The sequence below is a fragment of the Rhinopithecus roxellana genome, chromosome 7 (assembly GCF_007565055.1).
Source record: "Rhinopithecus roxellana isolate Shanxi Qingling chromosome 7, ASM756505v1, whole genome shotgun sequence".
Taxonomy (NCBI): domain Eukaryota; kingdom Metazoa; phylum Chordata; class Mammalia; order Primates; family Cercopithecidae; genus Rhinopithecus; species Rhinopithecus roxellana.
In genome coordinates this window covers 42,887,075-42,911,675 of record NC_044555.1, presented here as the reverse complement: position 1 = coordinate 42,911,675, position 24,601 = coordinate 42,887,075, and the positions used below count along the sequence as shown (strand labels likewise).

The 24,601-nt window shown below is 34.4% G+C and overlaps 1 protein-coding gene across 2 annotated transcripts in view; it reads left to right on the top strand.

The window, feature by feature from the left end:
- The window catches only part of LOC104655361 (dachshund homolog 2), a 194,654-nt gene that overhangs the window by 168,513 nt on the left and 1,540 nt on the right, over positions 1-24,601 (top strand). The window contains exons 5-9 of one of the 2 annotated variants that reach the window (XM_030934125.1): positions 4,126-4,274; positions 4,400-4,547; positions 8,178-8,324; positions 9,517-9,582; positions 21,286-21,332. In XM_030934125.1, the coding sequence (XP_030789985.1) occupies positions 4,126-4,274; positions 4,400-4,547; positions 8,178-8,324; positions 9,517-9,582; positions 21,286-21,290 (515 nt within the window). In that variant the 3' untranslated portion in view covers positions 21,291-21,332. The remainder of the gene's footprint in view (positions 1-4,125; positions 4,275-4,399; positions 4,548-8,177; positions 8,325-9,516; positions 9,583-21,285; positions 21,333-24,601) is intronic. The other variant, XM_030934124.1, reaches the window with a different exon arrangement.

The window sequence follows — 24,601 nt, the reverse complement described above, 5'->3', positions numbered from 1 at the left end:
CTCTGCTACACTGTCATCCCCGTTCCCACCCTCTGTGTCCTATTTGTCTTTTGATAGAAGCTTAGATCCGTGTGCTGTCTCTATGTGTCTCTCTTGGGCCAGATTATCAAAATGAATCATTGCCTGCATACCTCTTATATTTCTATTTATTTTCCTGATGTTGACTAGGTCTGATGAAATATGATTCTTTCTGTGTTTGATCCTCACTGCAGCAAGCAACACCTAATTCAGCTGTGTCTATCTCTTTAAAGAAGAGTAATACTATTTTGAAACTCCAATTTACTGTACAGCAACATTATAAACCATAGACCATGCAACCTGTGTTCATCGTCAATAGTAATTTTCCTTTCAGCCAATTTAATGGCATTTTTTTCATCTTCAAATAGAAGACTTCTAACAAATTTAATGTAGTTATAATTTTGTTTTGTGCATACTAAATGTATTGTTTTCCTTTTCAGCTATCTTGTTTGTAAAGTAACCCTCAGAGTCTCACCACTGAGGTTATACATATGTGTAGGTGATATGTAACAATGAATCCATTATTTTAAGAACTCTGTCCTTGACACAAAATATTTATTCAGGGAAATGATTATATTGTCTCTGAATCAGCAGGAAGTTAATGTTATAACTTTGTAGCACTTCATTTTGTAATAGTAGCTTTTCCAGGATACATAAATTAATACTGGAAGATTTATAAACATCAGTATAAAAGTACAGAACCTTTCCAGCTGTTATAAATATTGATATATCGTCATTATAAAGTAATTCCATCCACTTAATGCATTCATGTGGAGAAGGAAAAAATAATACTTAAATATAGACATCAAATAATGCAATTGAAGCATAACACTGTGGTTGTTGAGAAATGTACCTTAGAAACCTTAGAGCTGCTGCCTAAGACATGTTTTAATAGTGTTTTTATGAGATGATACTTCAAATGAAACCATGTAGCTGAATAAGGTCACAGAATTTGTCATAATGTGCTGATTCTCTCTGGAATAGTTTAACTCTTCTAAACCTACCACTGACTTTACCAAAAAAAAAGTAGAGAGGCAAATGTCTTGTAAGAGTTTAGGGTTAATTTTAAATAGTCAGAGTTACATAACTAGAGTATGAAAATAAACTACAAGTGAATTGTAGAAAACATTTGCATCTGTGAACAAAATACTGTTTTTAAAGCTTTACTAAAAAACAATTTCTGGGAAGTTATTCTCATAGCTTTCTGTGCTAAAGAAAATTAATAGAGATGGGGTTTCTCCATGTTGGCCAGGTTGGTCTCGAACTCCTGACCTCAGGTGATCTGCCTGCCTTGGCCTCCCAAAGTGCTGGGATTATAGGCGTGAGCCACTGTGCCAGGTATGGTATTGGAAACTATCTCCAATGCAACAATGTTGAGAGTTGTGACTTCATGAAAGGTGTTTAGGTCAGGAGAGCTCCGTCTTCACGAAGGGATTAATAAGCTATAAAAAGAGCTCGCAAGAGTGAGTTCACTCTCTCTTGTGTGTCTGACTTGTACCACATGAGAATGCAGTGAGAAGGTCCTCATCATACTCTAGTGCCTTGATATTTGACTTCCAAGCCTCAAGAATTGTGAGAGAATAAATTTATGTTCTTTATAAATTAAAAAAAAAGAATATTAATGATACAGTTCATGCATTTTATTGAATTATTTAAGGTCAATAAATAAATGCTCTTTTTAATATTTGGATTCAAACAGTGTGAAACTGTTGACTCTAATATAATCATATAGCATTTTTTAAATTGCTGTTGCTTTGGAAAAATAAAAAATGTAAAGGTGACATATACTAAGAGCCTTTTATTCAGAGATAGTACTAAGTAATCTCACTGAAGTTTCCCACAAATGAATGGCACAACTTCCCACACAAGAAATTCCACAGCAAACGGTAACTGTTAAATTAATGGGGCTCAAGACTCTGCACACTGCATACGTAGGCTGCTTGCAATTGCAAAATGGAGTCTTAATATATGACAAATCCATATTCCAAACCTACAGGAACCAGAACCAAGAGACCTTTTTTTGTTGTTGTTTCCAAACCGTGTGAAATTGGTTATGTCTAGATTTAAGCCAAGTCTTTTTTGTTGAGCGAGTCTCATTAAAATATATGGAGTCACTGAATTTTTTTTCTGACCAGAGAGATGCGTATTTTTTAAACTTTGCCTGTGCTCTCTTGATGAAATTAAGATACTCCAGTGAGCAGCGTAACTGTGTGAGGTGCTATGATTCACCCCGTCGTGCACTGCTGATGAACCCAATTAAGAGTAACTGAATTTGTTTCATTAACATCCCAAGATTACCTTTCAGTGGCAGTTTCTTTTTACATATGCATTTACAGAAGAAAATTTATCTAATTCATACAGGTCATATGAAAGATTGTCAGCCAGAATAACCAAGTACTCAGGGTTCTCAAAGTAGGAGGGGATTCCCTTTATAATTAGGTATATCTGTTTGAAGCAAATATAAAACATATTTATAAACAAAAATTATATTCCTAGCTCTTTATTGAGTAATGAGAATATTGAAGAATACAACATAAAAATAAAAGAGGAGAATAGGTGTAACTTGTGATTTTATGTCATATGTGTTATTTTCTGATAAGGGATATTCCATGAAATAAAAAGTAACACTGGACAACAGGTGCTGGAGAGGAACACTCTTACACTGTTGGTGGGACTGTAAACTAGTTCAACCATTGTGGAAAACAGTGTGGCGATTCCTCAAGGATCTAGAACTAGGAATACCATTTGACCCAGCCATCCCATTACTGGGTATATACCCAAAGGATTATAAATCATGCTGCTATAAAGACATATGCACACGTATGTTTATTGTGGCACTATTCACAATAGCAAAGACTTGGAATCAACCCAAATGTCCATCAATGACAAACTGGATTAAGAAAATGTGGCACATATACACCATGGAATACTATGCAGCCATGAAAAAGGATGAGTTTGTGTCCTTTGTGGGGACATGGATGCAGCTGGAAACCATCATTCTTAGCAAACTATCACAAGAACAGAAAACCAAACACCACATGTTCTCACTCATAGGTGGGAACCGAACAATGAGATCACTTGGACACAGGAAGGGGAACATCACACATCGGGGCCTATTGTGGGGAAGGGGGAGTGGGGAGGGATAGCATTAGGAGACATACCTAATGTAAATGATGAGTTAATGGGTGCAGCACACCAACATGGCACATGTATACATATGTAACAAACCTGTATGTTATGCACATGTACCCTAGAACTTAAAGTATATATATAAAAAAAAGTAACACTGGAAACAATCCAAATAGTCATCAACTAGAAAATGTTTAAACGCAAGCTAGTACGTTCATGAAGTGAAATACTATTCAGCAATAAAAATAAACCACCGATACCTGCCACAACATGGATAAGCTTAAAAAACATGCTAAGAGAAAGAAGTCAGACACAAAAAAACATGTATTGTAGGATTCTATTTACATGAAACATTCAGAAAAGGCAAACCTTTGGAGATAAAGCAGATTAATGGTTTCTAGGGGCTGAGGTGGGAAAGAAGATTAATTGTAAATGGACATGAGGAGTCTTTATAGGGGAAATTAAGATGTTCTAAAATAGATTTGTGGTAATGATTAGACAACTCTAGAAATTTACTAAAAATGAAGTGTATAATTAAAATAGGTGAATTTTATTTTATGTAAATTATGTTTCAATAAAGCTGTTAAGATAATCAAGATAAATAATTGATTGATAGATTAATAGATTTAGAGAAGAAAAAATAAAATGTTGCTTATGTTTTTCCAGGAAGTGATCTGAGTATTTAACTTATAGATATTCATAAACACATATGTCAATTGTATGTATCTTAAATTTTTTTTCTGCAGATTTTATACCTCTTTAGCCATAAGCATTGTTTCAGTTTCACAAGTTCTTTACTGAAATATTTATTTTTTGGAAATTAGAGGCAGCTGGAGAATAAATACGACTTCTAATTATGAGAGTGTCAGTCATTTAGTTTTAGAAACAAAATCTTTATAGATGCTTGGTAGAGGTGGCATAGTGTGACTTTTGAGCTCTTAATCTGTGAACCTTCTGATATTAATTTTGTTTTTGCAGAAGAGGTACCAGTACAAATTCCAATAATGAAGTCACCCTTGGACAAGATACAGCTGACTCCTGGGCAGGCATTGCCCGCTGGATTCCCTGGACCATTCATTTTTGCTGATAGTCTGTCCTCCGTCGAGACTCTGTTGACCAACATTCAGGTCAACAATATTTCTATAAACAAAATAAATGTAATACAAGACATTAGCACCTACATATATTATTTTATATTTGATAAATTAAAACAGATAAGATGAACTGCATGTCATTTCCTGTACCTTGACAGGGTCTACTGAAAGTGGCTTTGGATAATGCTCGCATCCAGGAGAAGCAGATTCAACAAGAAAAGAAGGAACTACGACTGGAGCTTTATAGAGAGAGAGAAATTAGAGAAAACCTTGAAAGACAACTTGCAGTTGAGCTTCAAAGCAGAAGTAAGTTTTACAAGTTCAATTACAGAGTGAATATTATGTTGGAGGTATTTTCAATACTAATAGAAATATTGTCCGAGATAAAATGATAAGCTAAGAATTAAGTACTATGTATAAACCAACACATCGCTCTTTATACTAAAACATTGCTCTTTATACTAAAAGAAAATGAATTATGTCTGCACTTTGGGCCAGCTGCAGATTTGGAAACGTGAATATTTATTGTTATCTCACAATTTCATAAAGTTCACCTGAATATAAATAATCTAACAATTCCTTATATATGAAATGCATACCCTTTGCCAGGCACAGTGTTAGATTATGGGATTATAACACGAATAAAAAGCAGTCTCTATTTTGGAAGGATTTTTGTTTTAGAGAGCTAGTGCAATCGTTTACTTTTAACACAAAGTGGCAAAAGCAGCCATGTCCAGTCAATATGATTATACAGAGAGTGAGTAGTTAGCTTAGTTTGTTGACAGTGGTTAAGGAACACTTCCTGATGCTGACACCTGAATCTGAATCTTGAAAGATCAGGAGGAAAAAAAAAAAAAAGAAAGAAAGAAAACTTAAGTGATTTGGGCAATCTAGACAGAGGTATCAGTTAGCAAAGGCTTGGGGACAAGAAACTTCATACATGGATAACTAAATACAATTTATTATAATGTCGAGGTTTTTGAAGTGAATAGTGGGAGATGATGGAGAAAGTTGGGAGTAGAAGCTGCATTATGAAGGACAATTTTAATCATGTGAAAGGTTGGACTTTATCCTGTAGGTGATGTGAAATATTAAAAGATATGCAGTGGAATGATCTGATTTGATTTCAATTGGATCAATCACCACCATGTTGGGAATAGATTGGGGGAGTGCATATAAAACTAGAGAAAAAGAAAACTATGCAAAAGGAGATTGCTGTCATCCAGGCAGTGGTGAGGAGGACTGAATTAGAGTAGCGGAAATAGGGATGGAGACCAAAGGGAAGGAATGGAGATATTTAGAATTGTTCACAAATAGGATTAACTTTCCAACTGTGAGTAGCCACTTGATTAATGAATAAACGAGAATAGTTCATATCAAAGCCACAGAGAATTAAAAACTTCACTTTAGTCAATAATTTCCACATCTTCCCTGTATTTATCATAAAATACTAAACAGCCATAAACATGACATTTATGAATTTCAACTTCTTTCCCTTCCCTGTTTACTCTTCTGTGTAGGGGGTCACAAAGCCTAAAATTAGCAAAGAGAGTGGAAAAGACAGGCAAAGAAAGGGTGTGAAAATCCATAATCCAAATATAACTACCTGAACAAAGAAAGATGACTACAGTTGCATGAAATCTCCTAACTTTATACTGATTGAAAGTAGCATATTATACTCTGAAATTTATTTTATAAAATAGAAAACATACTATATATTTTCCTTAGGGCCTAGGAATCATTGATTTCATTCAAAATGGAAATTTAGTCTTTACACTTAAAAAGAATTAAGCCCGTTTTGCTTATCTTGTCAAATTCATGAAATACTACAGATCAAAGACTAAACCATCTTTTTAAAGTTTGGAGAAATTGATATATTTCTGATATTTGGTATACAAAATATAATATTATGATTAACAATCATAACTCACATTTCTTTAGTAGAGTTCCTTAATACCAAACATACAAAAAATTGTATGTTAAATATAATAAGACTCTTAAATTGGCTTATGAAAATCCACTACATATGGTAAAATTGGCTTCTAACTTTTAGGGATCTATTTATTTTGATTTCTGTTCACTGACTTTTTATAGACTCATCAGGTCTGTATTTATAATTCATATCTATTGTTTTTGAAAAAGTCCTTAGACATGGTAGGTATAATATTGTATCTATTATCAAATTTTCTGTGAAGTATTTGTATTTAATAAATTTAGCATTTATCACAATATAATAATAATACCACTAATACTATTGCTTTCATTATTACTACTACTGCCATTATCATGACTACTAATATTACTAGGGTTAATGTTTATCAAGTGTCTCATACGTAGCTAAGCACTTTTTTTAGCATTTTGTATGTAATGACTACCATAATTATAGGAAACTGCTTTGTCATCTTGGTTGATTTATAGAAACTATATATACTTCATCTCTCTGAATCCCAGTATCCTCACCTATTACAATAGTTGTTCTAGATAATCATTAAAATTTCTTTTACTTTGTTAAAGATCCCACACCCGGTATACCCCACTTTTAATGACAAAGAATTTACTCTTTACCTAAAGTCACGTGATGGGAAAGACAGAGGGGAAATTGATATTATGATCATAAAGTAACATCTCTCCAAAGATATAGTAAACATACTATGTCCGTCTGTGTGCGTGTGATATGTATGTGTGTATATATATAATGTATGAAGAATGTATGTAACTACATACATAAAAATATAGATAACTATATATAAAACTATGTGTGTATTAAAATAATTTACAAAACTTTTTTTTTCTAATTGAAGAAAGCAATGTTCCACACTCAGAAACAATTTCTACCTAATTCTCTTTTGGTTACTAGTCATAGTGTGTTACTTGGATTAAAAACACTTATATAATAATATTCTTTGCAGATTAAACACTTAAATCCATAGAATAATATAGCTACCTGAAACCTTGGAGGTCACCCACCTTGGTCCCCTGGCCAATTATATGGTCTTTAGGCTTTGAACAACTACCTATGTGATCTTTGGTCTTCAGGCTTTGAAAACTAGTAACTATGTTTTCTTGGGTACATTTCTTGACCTGTCAAGGACTCAGGTTCTTCATTTGTAAAACTGAGATAAAAGTGTTTTTCTTACTTGAAAGTTTCTTATTTTTATGACTGGCAGTACAGTAGATTTATTTGCACCATCATCATCACATACCCACTAGTAATGCATTGCACTAGGACATTAGGATGACTACAATGTCACTAGGTGATAGGGATTTCTAGCTCCATTATAATCTTATGGAACCACCATTGTATATGCGGTCCATCATTGACTGAAATCTCATTATGCAGCCTATGACTGTATATACACATACAGAGAAAGAGCGAGAGAGAGGCAGAGAGAGAGAGAGATTGATGATATATACATTAAACAGGCAGATATTTGCCTTTACAACTGGTAAAATTTCAGAGGAATGGACACTTACCATTTTCAATTTTAAGGACTATATTTTGCAAGCTAATAGACATTTTCAGGATTTTTTTGCATTTTGAAATATGAATAGTAATCAGTAACCTGATGAATAAAAAGAATATTTTTCTTGAGAGAATTATAAAATGTTTAATGGATCATTAAATGCATATAGAGAGTCAAAGTAGAAGACAATTCTCCACCACCACTGCCACCATCATACAAATGCATGTGTATTACAGAACATACACTCTGGAAATGTGAAAATAGAAAGAAGTCAGTTGTGTGATTGAAATACAGTATATAAAGCATTCTTTAGATGACCCTAATGAGAATTAGTACCAAAAGAACGCTAACCATATGTCAAGTGAAACATTTCTATATCTCTCTGTATCTATATCTGTGGCTTATAATTCATCAAAACTGGCATCCCTATTTCATTGCTGAAGTCTTTGCAAGCTACGTTTTTACATTTCAGCTACCATGCAAAAGCGCCTGAAAAAGGAGAAAAAAACCAAGAGAAAATTGCAGGAAGCCTTGGAATTTGAATCAAAGCGCCGAGAGCAAGTGGAGCAGGCACTTAAGCAAGCCACCACTAGTGACAGTGGCCTGAGGATGTTAAAAGGTAATGTCTGATTTGGACTTTCAAGGTAAACAAAGCAAAACTGATTTAAGAAAAATAGAAGAAGGAAAAAAAAGAGAGGAAAGCAGGAAGAAAGGAAGGGAGAGAGGGAAACGGATATATTTTGTCCAGGAATGATTAAAAAATCAATTTGAGACCAAGTATTTTAGAGCATTAATTAAACCCAGTCAAAATAACTACTGTTCAGGAGATACAAATAGCCTTGGAATAATAGGAAATCCTACTGACTTCTGTAGTAGAAGCAATAACACTGATAACCACCCTGCACCTAAAATGTAGGTGCATTAGGTCTACTCATGTTAGAATATGCTGATGTTTGGTGAACTGTATTTTGATTAGCTATGCAATGCTTGTTCCTTTAATGCAGATTCCATCAGTGTTGCCATGCCTAAGGAGTACCGGGTTGAAAAAACATGTTCTGAGTAAATCCCTGCAGATCCTGTAAACGGAGATGCTTGAATTATGAAAGATCTTAATTCCAAACTTTTTTGATTCTATTTTTAATTCTGAGGCCTCATGACATTGTTTCATCTCACTGAGACCCAATTTCAAGTAAATGTTCAAATAAATATGTACACACACAAACAGAACCTTTTTACATCAAAATTACTAGCTTTTACCTGAGCAGCACAATCATAAAACATTTGCCTCTAGAGCCAGTAATACATGAAGACCACAAACCGTAATGAATATTTTGGTATTCACTTGTACTTACTATATATATACACACACACACATATATGTGGAGATATATATTACACATATATAGATATATATCTCCACATATATGTGTGTGTGTATATATATATATATCATAAATAATATCATGAATCACATCTTACAAAGGGAAAATATAGCATGAGGATGGGGACGAGTTAACCTGACAGTCTTAGGCGGTTTTAATGGACAGACTATTTTTCTAAGATTTATTTTTAGATAATGAAAAAAATAGAGGTATTTACAATATACCTAGAAATATATGCTCAATTGTAAAATTCAGCTGCAGTTTATAATCCTCCCTCTTACTGTTAAAAACAGACATACAAAAACGAAAATGCCACCCAAAGTCTTATGTTATCTATAGGACCAAAGTACTGGCTTACTGGAGTTTTCCCTTTAAATGAAATCAGGAACCACCTAATTGTACCTTAATCTTGCATGTCACTTATTTCAGATACTGGAATTCCAGATATTGAAATAGAAAACAATGGGACTCCTCATGACAGTGCTGCTATGCAAGGTACAGTCAACTGCAAACTTGTTTCTATGACTGCTTATTATGTGACCCCTGGGGATGAGGTTGGGATGAGCTCCTATGATGATACTCTTATAAATAAAATAAATAAGTTTTAACCCTTCTTACTTTATGACACAGGAAACAATTTGCAGTTTTTTTGAGGAAGAAAATACTTAACATGGCTTTGAAAACCCAATAACTATGGTTACATAGGGACTAATAATTTTACATATACAATGTGAGCAAATACGTTTAGCTGTAAAAAGAATACACATTTGTATGTCAGGCGTATTCTAAAAATGCATAAATGTGAATGTAATTTACCTTTTCAAAGTGTACAATACCATAAGGTATTTTTGTAATTTCACCACTTTACCCTTTGTAAAAGCCACAGGTACAATAAGTATAACTTATCAAAGATTTAAAGGTGTTCCAGACAACATTTTTTTCATTCTTTAAATTTTGATGTTAATCTTAGAGACCACTTAAGTATGAAAATCAGGACATGACTTATAATTCGTGATTTCCATGATTATCACAAATGCTTACATCTTTAAAAATATTTGACAATATTTAGTAGTAAGAAAACATGACACAAATCAATATAGAGTCTCACTGGAGTGCAAAAGCACATAAAAATATGAGTTAAATGTGACCACCGAAAATGTTCCCGGTTGATTCCAATGCACTTCTAGACCTTTGCATGCAGATTCCATTTATTTTCACATTTATTGTGATAAAATGCCTCACTCTAATAAAAAATAAAGAACATTTTAATGAGAAAACTATTTCCTAACTTTGAAAAATGAAGACAACTATGAATATGTTGCTTGCTGGAATTAATCAGTGCCTTTCTACTGTGTGATGAGTGGATCTACATAAAGGCAACAGAACTGGATGTGACCAAAATATCCATTTTGGTTCATCTGAGGGTCACCATTTTATGTGGTAGCTTCATAACATGTAGTTTTACGAGTCATCTTTATAAAACCAGAAACGTTAGCTCTCATGGATACTCTAGTGATGCATGACTCTGTTGCAGCTGGGTAGACCTAACTAATGCATTAACTATGTTAGGTGTAAAAGCATGCATGCTTACCTCATTCAATGAAGCTTTTGCTGTTTCTTATCCCTTTTTTGCTTGCCTGCTTATTCCCTCAGCTTAAAGGCTGTGTCTACATGAGCAAAACCAATTCAAATGGAATTCAATTGTCTAACCAATTCATCACAGCAAAATTCATTAAGAAGTGCCCCACTAGTTGTGGGCCGGGTTTTTGAGGTTACCATCACATACCAGCTCCATGGTAGATATGAATAGCCTGAAGCAGTTGATCCCTTCTGAATCAGTGACACGCAAATATAGACATAGTCTTTAAGGAACGTTGAACTTGATTGTGCCCTGCTTTGAGTGGGTTTAAGGTCAGCTTTGAAACTGGAGAGGGTAATCCGAATACACCACTAGTGAGTTTTATGTTTATTATCTTTTAACCTGTACCTCTGATTTATTGCTGTTCATTTAATTTATATTATACTTTTAGTTCATAGTAGTAACATCTTTCTTAACTCTGAGAGAAATGCAAGCTTTTGAACTTTCCTAAAATTATTTCATTTTCATGTAGCAAATAGTGATATTTTATTCGTGGGCAATTAGGAGATATAAGCAAAAGGTGGATCCACTCTTCGTTTCCAAATTTTTTTATGAAATCTACTAAGAATTGCTTTTGCATATTTACTTGTACTTAGGGAAGGACACATTTAATACTTGTTTTCACTGTGCATACTTTTAATAAGTTCTACAAGTTTTTACTTGCTAAATACAAGATAATTAGATTCATCTTAAAAGGATTGAGATGGAATTTATTTTAAAGCAAAGAAGCTGATTTGTATTTTTTTCCAAATTAAAAATTACATTGTCTAGTATTTATGTTTAATATTGTCTATATATGGTAAAATATGGTAGGTTAATAATTCTTTATTGGATGTCTGTCTTTTACATTATATTAAATAAGATTCTATATAAAAGTGATACAAATGGAAAAATACACATTATCTCTTCTCTTAGCACAACATTTAAGCACTGTAAATGATAAAACCCCTATCATCCCTTTGTGAAAAATTAGAGTTAATGTCTTATGTTAATATGACAGTAGAATCACAATTTAATTTTAAAAAATAGCAAATTTTATTCTTTTAGCCAGGAAAATAGGTGCCTAAAAATATTATCAGAAATAATTTTAAATAGAGTTTACCAAATCAATCAGGTCAAATAATCACCTAAAAATCCCAAACATTTTGCCTATTATTTGTAAAATAATAAAAAGTAATAGAAACATTACTTTTGAATGTATCTATGAAATTTAGAAAATGTATAATGCTCAGAAAATGTGAAAAGCAAGCTTAGCCATTATTTTTCTGTTCTTCCTATTAATTTTGGTTTTGTGAGTCACAGTTCTTTTTTGTGACTTATTTTGATACTGTTTCAATCTTTTCCATCTCCCTTGAAACCTATTTTTTAACTTGAAAGATCATTTCCCATCATTGTTTGTGAGGGTCAGTTCATGTATGCCAATACAATACCATTTCCAAAATTCATCTCCATCACAGGAAAAATTCCAGCATCAGGAAAGTTCTTTCTTTTCCTATTGTCAATAGCTCTGCTAGATAGACATCTGTCATTCACCTAGTACTCTCCCTTTGAAATTCAATTGATTCCACTGTGACATCTTCTTAAGAATTTAAAAGGCACTTAGAAAAACGTTACATGACCACTCCGGAAGCAAAAAAGTCATATCCAGTTTTATGGTAATTTCCACGTGAGTTTTAGTGCAAACAAACTGCACATGTACCAGAAATCTTACATATATAAGATTTTATATATATACTATATATAGTGTATATATATTATGTATTATATATAATGTATTATATGTAATACATTATATGTATATAATACATCTCTTCAGCTTAGTTATTTCATGTCTTTTATGCTTTGAATGTTGTTTGACAGAGAAGATAATATGCATAGACCAAGTTTCCATGAAAGGATATCTGTATCTTTTATATTTTGGGGGTCTACCATAGCAACTCCTGCAGAATGTTTTCTGGTGATCACACAATGTGTATACACTACTCCAGTGGTTATGTCTGCTATCTCTAGAGATGAAGTATTTGGTGGAGAACTTGTGCTAATGTCATTCCATCCAAATTCCTATAACTCAGTTGAGGGCCTGCAAGATAGCACATCAACCATCTTATCAACCAATCCCTGTTTCACATAAAATAAACATACCGGGTGTCATTAAGTGCACCTTCAGATCAATGATTTTTTTGCAAATGACATTCAAGTGCCATTTGCGTAGTGCATTTTTGCTGATAAAAGCAAATTAAATTAGCACAACTACAAGTGTGCTGATAAAAACTAAAACTGAACAGCAGTACCATTAGCTAACAAAGTAATATTTCTTTTTACTGCGTTCTGCCATTTAGTTATTATCCTATTGGAAATCTAATTATAATCCTTTTACTCCCTAGTCAAACTTCACAGTTTTTGCAAGCTTAGCACTGACAAGTGATTTCATTACATTTGATTGCCTGCGCCCAGATTGACTTAACTTCACTTGGAGACCTAAAAGCCCTCTCAGTTTCTCAGATTCCCTGTTTGCACATTACTGCAACAGCTCCTTTAATTAATTAGCATGAACAGCAGTAACATGAACTGCTGAACAGAAAATAACATCATTTTATGATCTCAGGGAGACTTCTCCTTTTGCATGTTTATACCTTAGTTAACTTTTGTATGACTATATTTCATTGTTAGTGGCTAGTGGTATAGTTGACAGTGCATGTTTCCTAAATTTAAAAAAATTGAAGTTAACATCTTAATAACAATAGGTAAAACAAAAACAGAATATGAAGCTCCTACATTTTAGAAAATAGACAACTGTCACCATGAACTGACTTTATAGTAATAAAATAAAATAATAAATTTCAGGGGAGATAACATCATAAAGTACAAGGGCACAGTGACATACTGACCCTGTATCTGCCACTGCATTTGCTTGAGGAAAAAGAAATAAACCACAAAATGTTTAACTGTGTTTTGCCCATAGAATGTCAATCTCTGTGAATAATTTTTACAGTTTCTTTTATGTATACATGTTTGACAAAGACACAAGATAATTTAGCACTGGAATATATTTTTCTCTGATATTTTTTCCATAAATGTAGTAGCATCCTAAATAAATTTTTTATTCCTTTTGCTACTGACACACTAGAAGTAGATATTAAGTCAAATCTACATGTGAAAGGAAACCAAAATTTGATGTAAAAGTAAAACTACTAGACCTTTTTTTTTTTCTGAACCATTTTTGCTCAGAAAAAAAGGGATCTTATAAAGAGTACAGACTGGCCATTCAAAGATACAAAAGTCATGATCTCATCTATGCAGTACCTGGTGAAGGTGCCACTGAAGAATTAAAAGCAAAAAAAGTGTCATTTGACTGCAAAAGCAGCAAATATCATTTTAACATCTATTATATTAAAAATTATAGTTTAGGGCATAATTTAATATGCATAGCTTATTGCCTAGAACATTTAATATATATTCATAATATGAAATATATGTGAATATATCTATTTTTATCAATTATCTCAAAATCAATTTGAACAGTGTATATTCTTCCTTGACCCCTTAGACCTCGTTATTATCTTTTCTCTTTGGTTCTTGCTTACTAACCTAAAACAACATTCCTCTAAAGAACTTAAGATGCCATGCCAATATTTCCTAAAAACAACTACCCTTGGGATAGGATTATCACTGTAGAATTAGGAAGAATAGTAAGAAAAGTGATAGTAAGAGCGTGAAAGGGAGTCAGAAAAAATAAATCACGTATGATTTATTGGCATGTGTGTGATACGACAAGAAAAACTAAAAGGAAAACAGATGGAATTTTATTATATGCTTTTCTAATTTCCTCCACCACAGTGTGTTCTCCATCTTTCTCTATCGCTAGGGTTTCCACTGACTGCTTCCTACCCTAAACTCATCAACCATTAATTATTGATTTCCCTCCCATTGATGCCTTGTACTGTGTTGGAAGATATACACAGGTACTCTGATATTCCCATTGTAAAGTGAAAATATTTTCTTATAAAGTGGAGGTATATAGCAAGTCAGAGACCAGAGGAATTGTGGGAAGTAGGTCTTACAATTTTTCTTTTAAATGCTTCCTTGAAGAGTAGGATCCTTTTATTTCCTAGAAAGACTTTATTGCAGTGACCATCATACAATGGGAAAAGACTCTAGCACACACCCCACAGAGAAGATCCCAGCATCTTTCTCTAAAGCAGCAAAAATGTTTTTCTGTACAGTTTATTAAATGGCCTGAATCTTTTTATTTTCTTCCTCAGAAAGTATTTCCCCTAATTTTCTTCATCCTCTACAGGATTTTTATCCTGACTGGTGGTACCTCTCTGCTGTGAAATACCTGGCAGACCATAGTACAATTTATACTTCTAGTTTTTTTCTTAGGAGGATGGGAAGAGCCTGCATTAATTATTTAATCATTTAGGGCCTGGTTATCATGGAGTGGCTTGCACCACACACATGCATTGTTAACAAATTATTTTCAGTGACCACAAGACTGTCATGGTAATTATGATGGTAACATACAATCTCATATACAGATCAAAGACTTGTAGTTCTAGCTATATCTTAATTATATAACAGATCAAATTGCAGTTATAGCAAATAATGAGACTTGCAGGCCATGATAAGTTGTTCTGCTATTCAGCATGTTGAGTCTACAGGAGTAATTCACTCACTAATTAACAGGTGTTTTTTACTATAATCTAGGAAGGGCTGTTGAACTTAACTCTGATAACTGTTTGACCAGTTACTTTATGCCCCATCCTCTTTACATATACAATACAATTTTTTAAGCTTGGGATTCACCATACGCCAACCCCAACCCAGGTATACCTGAAGGACATGCAAAAGGAAAAACATTTTCCTGATTAAAAGATTAAGTCAAGTTTCACTTTTTTACTTCCACATTTGTGTTTTAATAAATAAAACAAACAACATTTTCATAGAAGACTGTAATCATATGCCATTATTTTCAAAGTACTTTAAAAATTAAAATTATGATATTGCTACCACATGAATCTGTGGAGGTTCTGTTCCAAGATACTTATCATTCTGAGAATGAGGAATTCATAGCCTAAAATTGGAATAGTGAAAAAAGAAAGGCAGGACCTATTATGTGTATAGCATGGTGTACTTTGTGTCATCCTTTACATCATATCCTCTAGGAGGATTATTTCTGGGAGGTAGTTTGGAAAGATGTGATTAACCTCTGTTTTGTAAGTATGAAAATAACCTAAGTTAATTTGCTTGCCATTGACAGTGGGAACTAAAACACAGTCTTAACTCTCATTCATTTATCTCACTGTACATCACTATCAATCCGTTCTTGTAAAAATCTCACATAGTTAGTTAGCTAGTTAGGATACGTAACAAGACTATAGTATTATCCAATGCAAAACAGTGCATAGGGTTCAGGGAAAGGGCAGAGGCTTCTCTGCTTCATAGTTCATTAATTAAAATAGTCTAAAACTAGGTGTAATTTAATAATCACCTCTGCTTTTAAAAGTTTGTAAAGATTGGGGTAATCTTCATAAAATTTAGACAAATACCATACAACTCTCTTTTCTATTTAAAACTGTGTGGAGCAGCTGAAATAGTAACAGAAATAACCTTTTTTATTCTTGACTACACTCACTTCACTCTGTCTGTCAGAACTAGATTTCAACAGAGCCTTGCTGTCTAATTTTACATTTTTATTTTATTTTATTTTATTTTATATTTGTTGAGATGGAGTTTCATACTTGTTACCCAGGCTGGAGTGCAGTGGCATGATCTTGGCTCACTGCAACCTCTGCCTCTCGAGTTCAAGCGATTCTACTGCCTCAGCCTCACAAGTAGCTGGGATTACAGGCGTGGGCCACCACACTTGGCTAACTTTGAATTTTCACCATGTTGTTCAGGCTGGTCTCAGGCTCCTGACCTCAGGTAATGCACCCGCCTTGGCCTCTCAAAATGCTGAGATTACAAACATGAGCCCCCACTCTCAACCACTTAACCAATTTTAGACTGGGATTCCATATGCAGCATTAGCATAAAGTTTCATTTATTTACTCTAGGGAACTTACTTTTCATTTATAATAGACATGTAACATTACCTTTGGGGAATTAAAATGAATTTAAAGAAAAACCTTCTTTTGGATTTTATACACAACTCCTTTAAGGCCCCTAACCTCTTGACCCTTTCAAGTTTACATTTTACTTTTTTAATATTTGAAAATTAACAATGGTAATGATCCACATACTTCAGCTGGAATCTACTTTTTGTCAGTAATGCAAATGATTTTTGGAGCAACATTTCCAACAATTACTTTATTAGCTTTCAAGACAGCATCATTATTTTACAAACATTTCTTTCCTATCTTCCTGTTTTTTCACTATCGGGGGAACCTGCCCCCAATATTTCAAAGTTGGTTCTTTCTATTTTCCATAAGTGTCGGCCAGCTGAGAAATAAGGAGAAAGAGTACAAAGACGAATTTTATAGCTGGGTCACCAGTGGTGACATTACATATCAGTAGGACTGTGATGCCCACCTGAGCCTTAAAGCCAGAAAGATCTATTATTAAGGATTTCAAAAGGGGAGGGAGTGCAAGAACAGGGAGTAGGTCACAAGATCACATGCTTCAAAGGGCAAAAAGGAGAACAAAGATCACATGCTTCTGAGGAAACAGGACAAGGGTAAAATCAGAAACTCCTGATAAGGGTCCAACAAAGATCACTAGGCAAAGGGCAAAACCAAAGATCACAAGGCAAAGGGCAAAAGCAGAATTACTGATAAGGGTCTATGTTCAGCAGTGCACATATTGGCTTGATAAACACCTTAAACAACAGAAAACAGGGCTCAAGAGCAGAGAACCAGTCTGACCTCAAATTTACCAGGGTGGGTTTTCCCCACCCTAGTAAGCCTGAGGGTACTGCAGGAGACCAGGGCATATTTCAGTCCTTATCTCAACTGCATAAGACAGACACTCCCAGAGCAGCCATTTATAGACCTCCCCACAGGAATGCATTCCTTCCCCAGGGTATTAGTTGTTAATATTCCTTGCTAGGAAAAGAATGTAGCGATATCTTCCAAACTTGCATGTCCATTTATAGGCTCTCTGCAAGAAGAAAAATATGGCTTTATTTTGCCCAACCCTGCAGGCAGTCAGACCTTATGGTTGTCTTCCCTTGTTCCCCGAAAACTGCTGTTATTCTGTTCTTTTCCAAGGTACACTGATTTCATATTTTTCAAACACACATGTTTTGCAATCAATTTATACAGTTAACACAATTATCACAGTGGTCCTGAGGTGATGTACATCCTCAGCTTATGAAGATAACAGGATTAAGAGATTAAAGTAAGACAGGCATAAGAAATTATGAAAGTATTATTTGGGAACTGGTAAATGTCCATGAAATCTTCACAATTTATGTTCCTCTGCCGCGGCTCCAGCCGGTCCCTCCATTCGGGATCCCTGACTTCCTGCAACATTTCACAAATGTCTAAGTGCTCTCGTTTTCATTAAAATAATAAAAATGAATAAACGTAATGTTGATCTCAGCATCTGTGAGCAACCATTTAATAACATGTGAGGAAAAACTCTCAATAGGACTAATAAACCCTCAGATCTTACAATTTCCTGGTAACTGCATTTCAACCTTCTATGGGAAATGTTGGATGTCATCATTTTTAACATTGTACAAATTAACATTTGTTTATCCATTACTTTCATTTTTCACTTTCCTCCATATTTTGATTTGTTTAAAATCGAGTATTATAGTGTTCTTCTATAAGTTTTGCAGACAAAAGTAGTAGTTAAAATCATTTTAAAGTAGAACTTAACTATACTTTAAAATATTGCCTAAAATATTTCCAATCTGCATCCTGTACAAAACTCAAATCAATTAGAACCTTAAGAAACGTTTTGTGGCCAGGCGTGGTGGCTCACGTCTGTAATTCCAGCACTTTGGGAGACCAAGGCAGGCAGATTGCCTGGGGTCCAGAGTTAGAGACCAGCCTGGCTAACATGGAGAAACCCCATCTCTACTAAAAACACAAAACATGGCCAGGTGTGATGGTACACAACTGTAGTCCCAGCTACCTGGGAGGCTGAGGCAGAAGAATCACTTGAACCCGGGAGGCGGAGGTTGCAGTGAGCTGAGATCCTGCCACTGCACTCCAGCCTGGGCAACAGAGCAAGACTCTGTCTCAGAAAAAGAAAGAAAAAAGAAGAAGAAAAAACATTTTGTAACTTATATGCTTATGGAAAGTGGGGGACTTGGTCTCAGATTATTTAGAGAAATGGCATAGAAACATAATTCGCACTTTTCACTGTAGCATTATCCACAACAAGAAAATAATGAAGGAAGATGGCATTCCATGTATGCCATATGTACGTGTGGAGTGGCTCCTGACATAGTGTTCCATACACATTAGCTTTCATTTATTCTCCTCTCCCTTCCTCTCTCTTCTAAGATGAAAAATAGAATTTCAGTATTTCTAAAGCTCTTAATGTGACTCAACAGTTGGAGATCTCTGTACTGGACACGTGCACTTCTATTGCTGTTTTATAACCAGTATGTGAGAGGCACAATGAAGTGGCAGAAGGAGCTCTGATCTAGTAGTCAGAATTTCTCAGTTACTAACTCGCTAACTCAGTTACTAACCTTGAGAAGTCATTTACCTTCTCTCTGCCTTAACTTTAGTAAAACAGGTATCATAATATTTGCCTATTCTTCCTCATCAATAAGTTAGATACATACTATCTGATAAGTATGACAAGTACAAGATATCATTATTATGGTGCCCTATAAAATACACACAAATTTGATTTTGTGTTTTCTAATATTGATTTCAGTAAGAGTGAACTATTTGGCCTATAAGTGACATGTAAAGCTTCCACTAAAGAATGTGCTCTCCCACAGATAGTAATGGTTAGCGATATCTTTGCATTTTATCCCCATGTGTGAGTAGAAGGGCATTCATGCTTCCATTTTAAGGGACTGTTTTCTAAGAACTAGAGATTCAAAAAAGGGGAAAGAGATGTATTAAATAATTATTTCACAAAACTAGGGTGTGTTACAAGTGAGTAAGATAGTTTGATACTCCTTTATGGTACCATTTGCACAAAAAAAAGATGACCTATTGACCTATCCTGGTCTTCATTTTGATAAACTTGTAAGTCAGATATTTGTAAGGCTGATGAGCCCAAATGGTTATTCTTTTCAAGAAACCTCTGTTTTTAAAAAACATGTCATGTTCTAAACATAAGCAACAAAACCTTCTGAAAAAATGACTCCAAAATAGTGCTCTTCTCTAGACAAAGAGTAATCGAACACTATATTATCCCCTTGCTTGCAATTGTCTGCTTTTCCTACTTTCAAATTAGTAACTCATATTTATACTACTCCAATAATAACTGACTGGACCCCAAACTAACCTCACTACTGTCACTTCTTTGATTTGAGAATATCATATTCTGAACATATTTCCACAACTAAAGTTGAGTTTCTGCAATTAATTCTACATTTAATTAGGACTGAATCTAAGACTGAAGTGGAAAACAAGTGGAGCATTAACTAGCACATTATTTTATGTCTCTCTTATTCAGGTCAGGAAATCATGACCTTCAAGAGATGATCTTACTTGCTCCTAAATAATATAGTGCCCATTTGTAAATCAGAAGCACAGCACTGATTAACCAACATAAAGAAAACATAGAACTTACTTCTTAGCTGGAGAACTCATTACAAAATATTGCCAATAGTTCAAGAATAGCTTAGCTACCTCGAAAGAAAGGTTTGATAGCCTAAAGTATACTTGTGTGAATTCTATTAGTTTGTGCTGCAGTCCCATTGTTTATAGAGGTAAACAAGCGGTGAGGAGACATTTGAAAGCAAACACGAATTTTGGGTAAGAAAAATCACAAATGCATTTTATTGTAAATATAATCCTCTAAACACATTATAGATACAGTTCTTGGTAGTTTCGTGAAAAATAAAAAGTGAGCAATTACTTTCAAATAACCATCCTGTCAGGGAAGGAAATCTCATACTGAGGGAACATTGCAGTCATTAGCAAAGATTTTGACTCACAAAAACCAGTATAGGCCTTTACTCATGTTGTAGATGGTGGAGGAAAAAACAATTCCTAAATGCCTTGCTTATTAAGCTAGTTATGCATTTTGCTGCAGGTTGTAAAGAAGAAGAACATGCACAAAGGGCTCATAAGCATATTTTAGAGTCAAGGAATATCATTTACACCATATTTATATTGTCAATATCACCCCTAGAGAATAAGATTAAGCTTTAAACTTCTGTAAATCTACGCTTTTGCTCACCTTTGTATAATTTCATTTTTGATAAAACGAGACTCATATAAATGAATATTTGATTAAGAGATCAACCTAATAAAATAATACATTAATTTCAGAGAGATTTATTCAAATCTTGAAAATACATAGCACAGCGAAATACTATAAAGTGAGTTTGTGGTTTTCAGTGAAGTGCATTGAGTAGATTTTGAATTTTCTTTGTTCGAATGAAATTTTGACCAGGTCTTATTGTTTTTTCTGTGCAGCCTGAACACTGATGCCGGAACTCCAACTGATCATAGGCACGAATAGGGTGCTGTAGCAGTTACCTGCTTATCTAGTGTTGTAAATTCTTTAGAATTCATACTCAAATCCTTAAAATATGGAACCTTTAATTACTGTTTGTTCATTGCTGATAAATAGAACCTTACACACACAGGACAAATGTCCTAGAGAATGGGCTTCACAGGTTTTTAGGGGATAGTCATAATAATGACTGAACATGTTTTACACTTCTTTAACCGCTTTCTCTCAAGGAGCTCATAGTGCTTCAAAGACATTATCACATTAATTCACACAGAATCCTAGTGGGGTAAGTAGGTGGAAGAATTTTTAAGACAGAGAAAATGCTATTTCTAAATGGTGTGAGACAAATTAAAATGCAGACACACCTACTTTAAGCTGCAATTACTGTGAAATAACTTCTTGTCTGACCTGGTATTTAACAGGAATTAGATCAGGTGGTAAATCATTTGTGCAAATGATCGATATTTGTTATCACTGCTTTGGAGCTCTCATTTCTAAAAGAAGCACTTGGCCTGTAGTGTTCTCTAAGAAAATATAAGGAGTTCTAGTTTTTAGATTTTACCGCACCCAGTTTTTCCTTTGAACTGCTGATGGTGGAGCAATTCCTTTAACCCCTTTCTACTAGCACATTCCTGATTTGTAAAGAATGCAATGATAAAAACAGATACCCAAGCTGCTAAAAATACTCCTTTACTGTTTTCTTCTCTCTTCCCATCCCCAATCTTGCTTCCTCTTTATTAAGCTATTAATAAGCAAACAGGTTGAAAAATCTACAGGCAAAAGAAAAGAGAAAGACAGATGGGTCAGTGAGATTATGGATATTTTATACTGTTCACTCTCTGATCTAGACATAGCCAGATTCCTAATATGTTCAAATGATTAGGATCAAATGGGTCGTTTGGTTTGAATTGCCCAGGAAATGGCCTCAGATATTTTTAACTGTTTACTTAGAGGAGATCTGGCCATTGGCTGGGGGCAGATACCTGTTATCATCATTTTGATGCCTACTAAAAATCTAATAGAGCAGCATTCCAATGTATTATATGGTACTCTAATGACCAAAAAGATTTAATGCCCCTCCTAAAGTGCCCTCCTTACATTAAACAAAATCTAATCCACTGTGTTGTTTTCACGTCTGCCCTAGCATTAAGTTCTGGTGTGACAGAAGCACCGAGCATCTTATGCAAAAGGCCAACTGAGTTTTTATCCATTTTCTAATAAGAGGTTCCCCATGGCAGTATATGCAATTTCTGCTGGAATGGCCACCCACTCTAAACACTTAAAAATATTACATTAATTCATATCAATGTGACATTTCAGTAATTCCATGCTCTGAAGGAATGTTTTCTAAAGCATAAGCATTTGAATTCTGGTATTCTTCATGGGCTGTAGAAGGTCTGCTTATATCGAGTAGGTGTACTGTTTTAGCCCAATTCAGTGAAATAATGCCAAATTAGAAATAAGTCACAGAGATTGAAGCAAGTCAAATAAAAACGTTTATTAATATCAAATATCTGAAATAAATAACAATGACAGGTGACTAAAAATATAACATCCAAGAAAGTCTCATCATTAAATAGAATTTGCAAATGAACTAAGTCACTTCAAAATAAACCAGTGTCTTTTTAAAAAATAAGTAGATGTGTTTAACTTACCTTGTTTGAACTATGAGGACTCCTCATGTGTATTTTTTTCTGGCCTTTTCCCATGTATCTGCCTTGTTTATGATGCATGATTTTAGCTATTCCGGCTCATAAGTTTAGGATATATACCACAGAGGGCAAGTCTCACATTTACTTGAGTTTGGAGCAGCTATTTATGGCCCAGTAAAGATAACTCAATTGATTAGGAGAGGTTCATCTCCTATATGGAGTGTCCACACTGACCTTCTGTGCCATGGCCTATGCCCACGTCAGGCAGTGCTGTGCTAAGGGAAGGACTGCATGGACCTTTGTTTTTACTTTAAAAATGGTCACATTTGTATGTATCAAATTCCCCTTTTTACCTATCTGATAAATCCCAAAGCAATAAACTCTGTCAGCTCCCCCCAAATATCAGTGTGTGTCCCTCTTTTTAAGTTCCCAAGCTCCACAACATTCCCTTGGAGAGACTTTGTTAGTTTCTCTTCCTAATCTTTAATCTTATTGACATCCAGAGTTCATATCAGATCATCTCTGTTTGGAGCTCAAGAACAAACCCTTTTAAGAATATGAAACATTCCATTACTAATTAGCTGTTTCCTGTTCCTAACGAAGTGAGCACACTGGGTCTGGATTAAAATTCAGCTACTACTCCTCTCTGTTTATGGTTCCAGATGTTTTTGGTTTATCTTGGAGATTACTTTGACAGCTACTACCAAGTGATAAATCACTCATATTATAGCTGAAATGCATTTTGAAATTGAAATGTGGCAAACTTTGAGATTGCTCCAAGGATCGGTGTCAGTTAGCAGTTCCTTACTGGCATCTTCCTTATGATCATTCAGCATTGGCACATGTAAAACAGTAACCAAATATGTGTCAACATTATACAGCATGCTACACACGGGGTCTATTTTGCTACTGTCCTCAAAATTGGGAGAAAAAGTTTCACTATCATGAAATCTCAATTTATTGTATTCCGGTAGAAAAGTGGATTCACTTAATATTGTTTTCTTCTTGCTAGCCTAGTTTTTCTTTCAATTTTTGAGCAGCTGTGGGAACTATTCCTAATAGGCCTTGTAAGCAGACACATAAAGGATGTGGGCAAATATTTCTGTCTCTAAATAAAGGCAAGAAATAAACATAACAAAAGTAGAAATTTTTCAGAAATTGCATTTTTCTAAAGGACAGATGATGATTGTCTTTAGCTATTCATTGCTGAGTTCATGTACCCTTTTTAAGGGGACGTAGTGTGTGCCATTGCTATCCAGTTTGTAATGTTCACAATTTGTGTTGCATGATTTAAGCTTTAGCTATATTGTATAAATTTCAATCCTGGTAAAATGACTGTCATTTCATGTCGAAGAGCTTTCCTTTGACATTTAGGCTGTGTATACAAAGGATGAGGTAGACTGGAGGACTAAGAAAATATTTGGTCAATTCATCAGAGTAAATATTCTCAGACTCCACAAAGGAGTTGGAACAATTACCAGTGTCCAAAAATTCAAGCTCTGTTTTCTTCTGGTCCCTGGAAAACTTTTAGTGAATTCCATGGGCTTCTTGGGAAAATGTCTGGTTGCCCTCTGATGAAGTCCAACCCTCCATGAGTCTGACTAACCCAAACCCCAAATCTTTT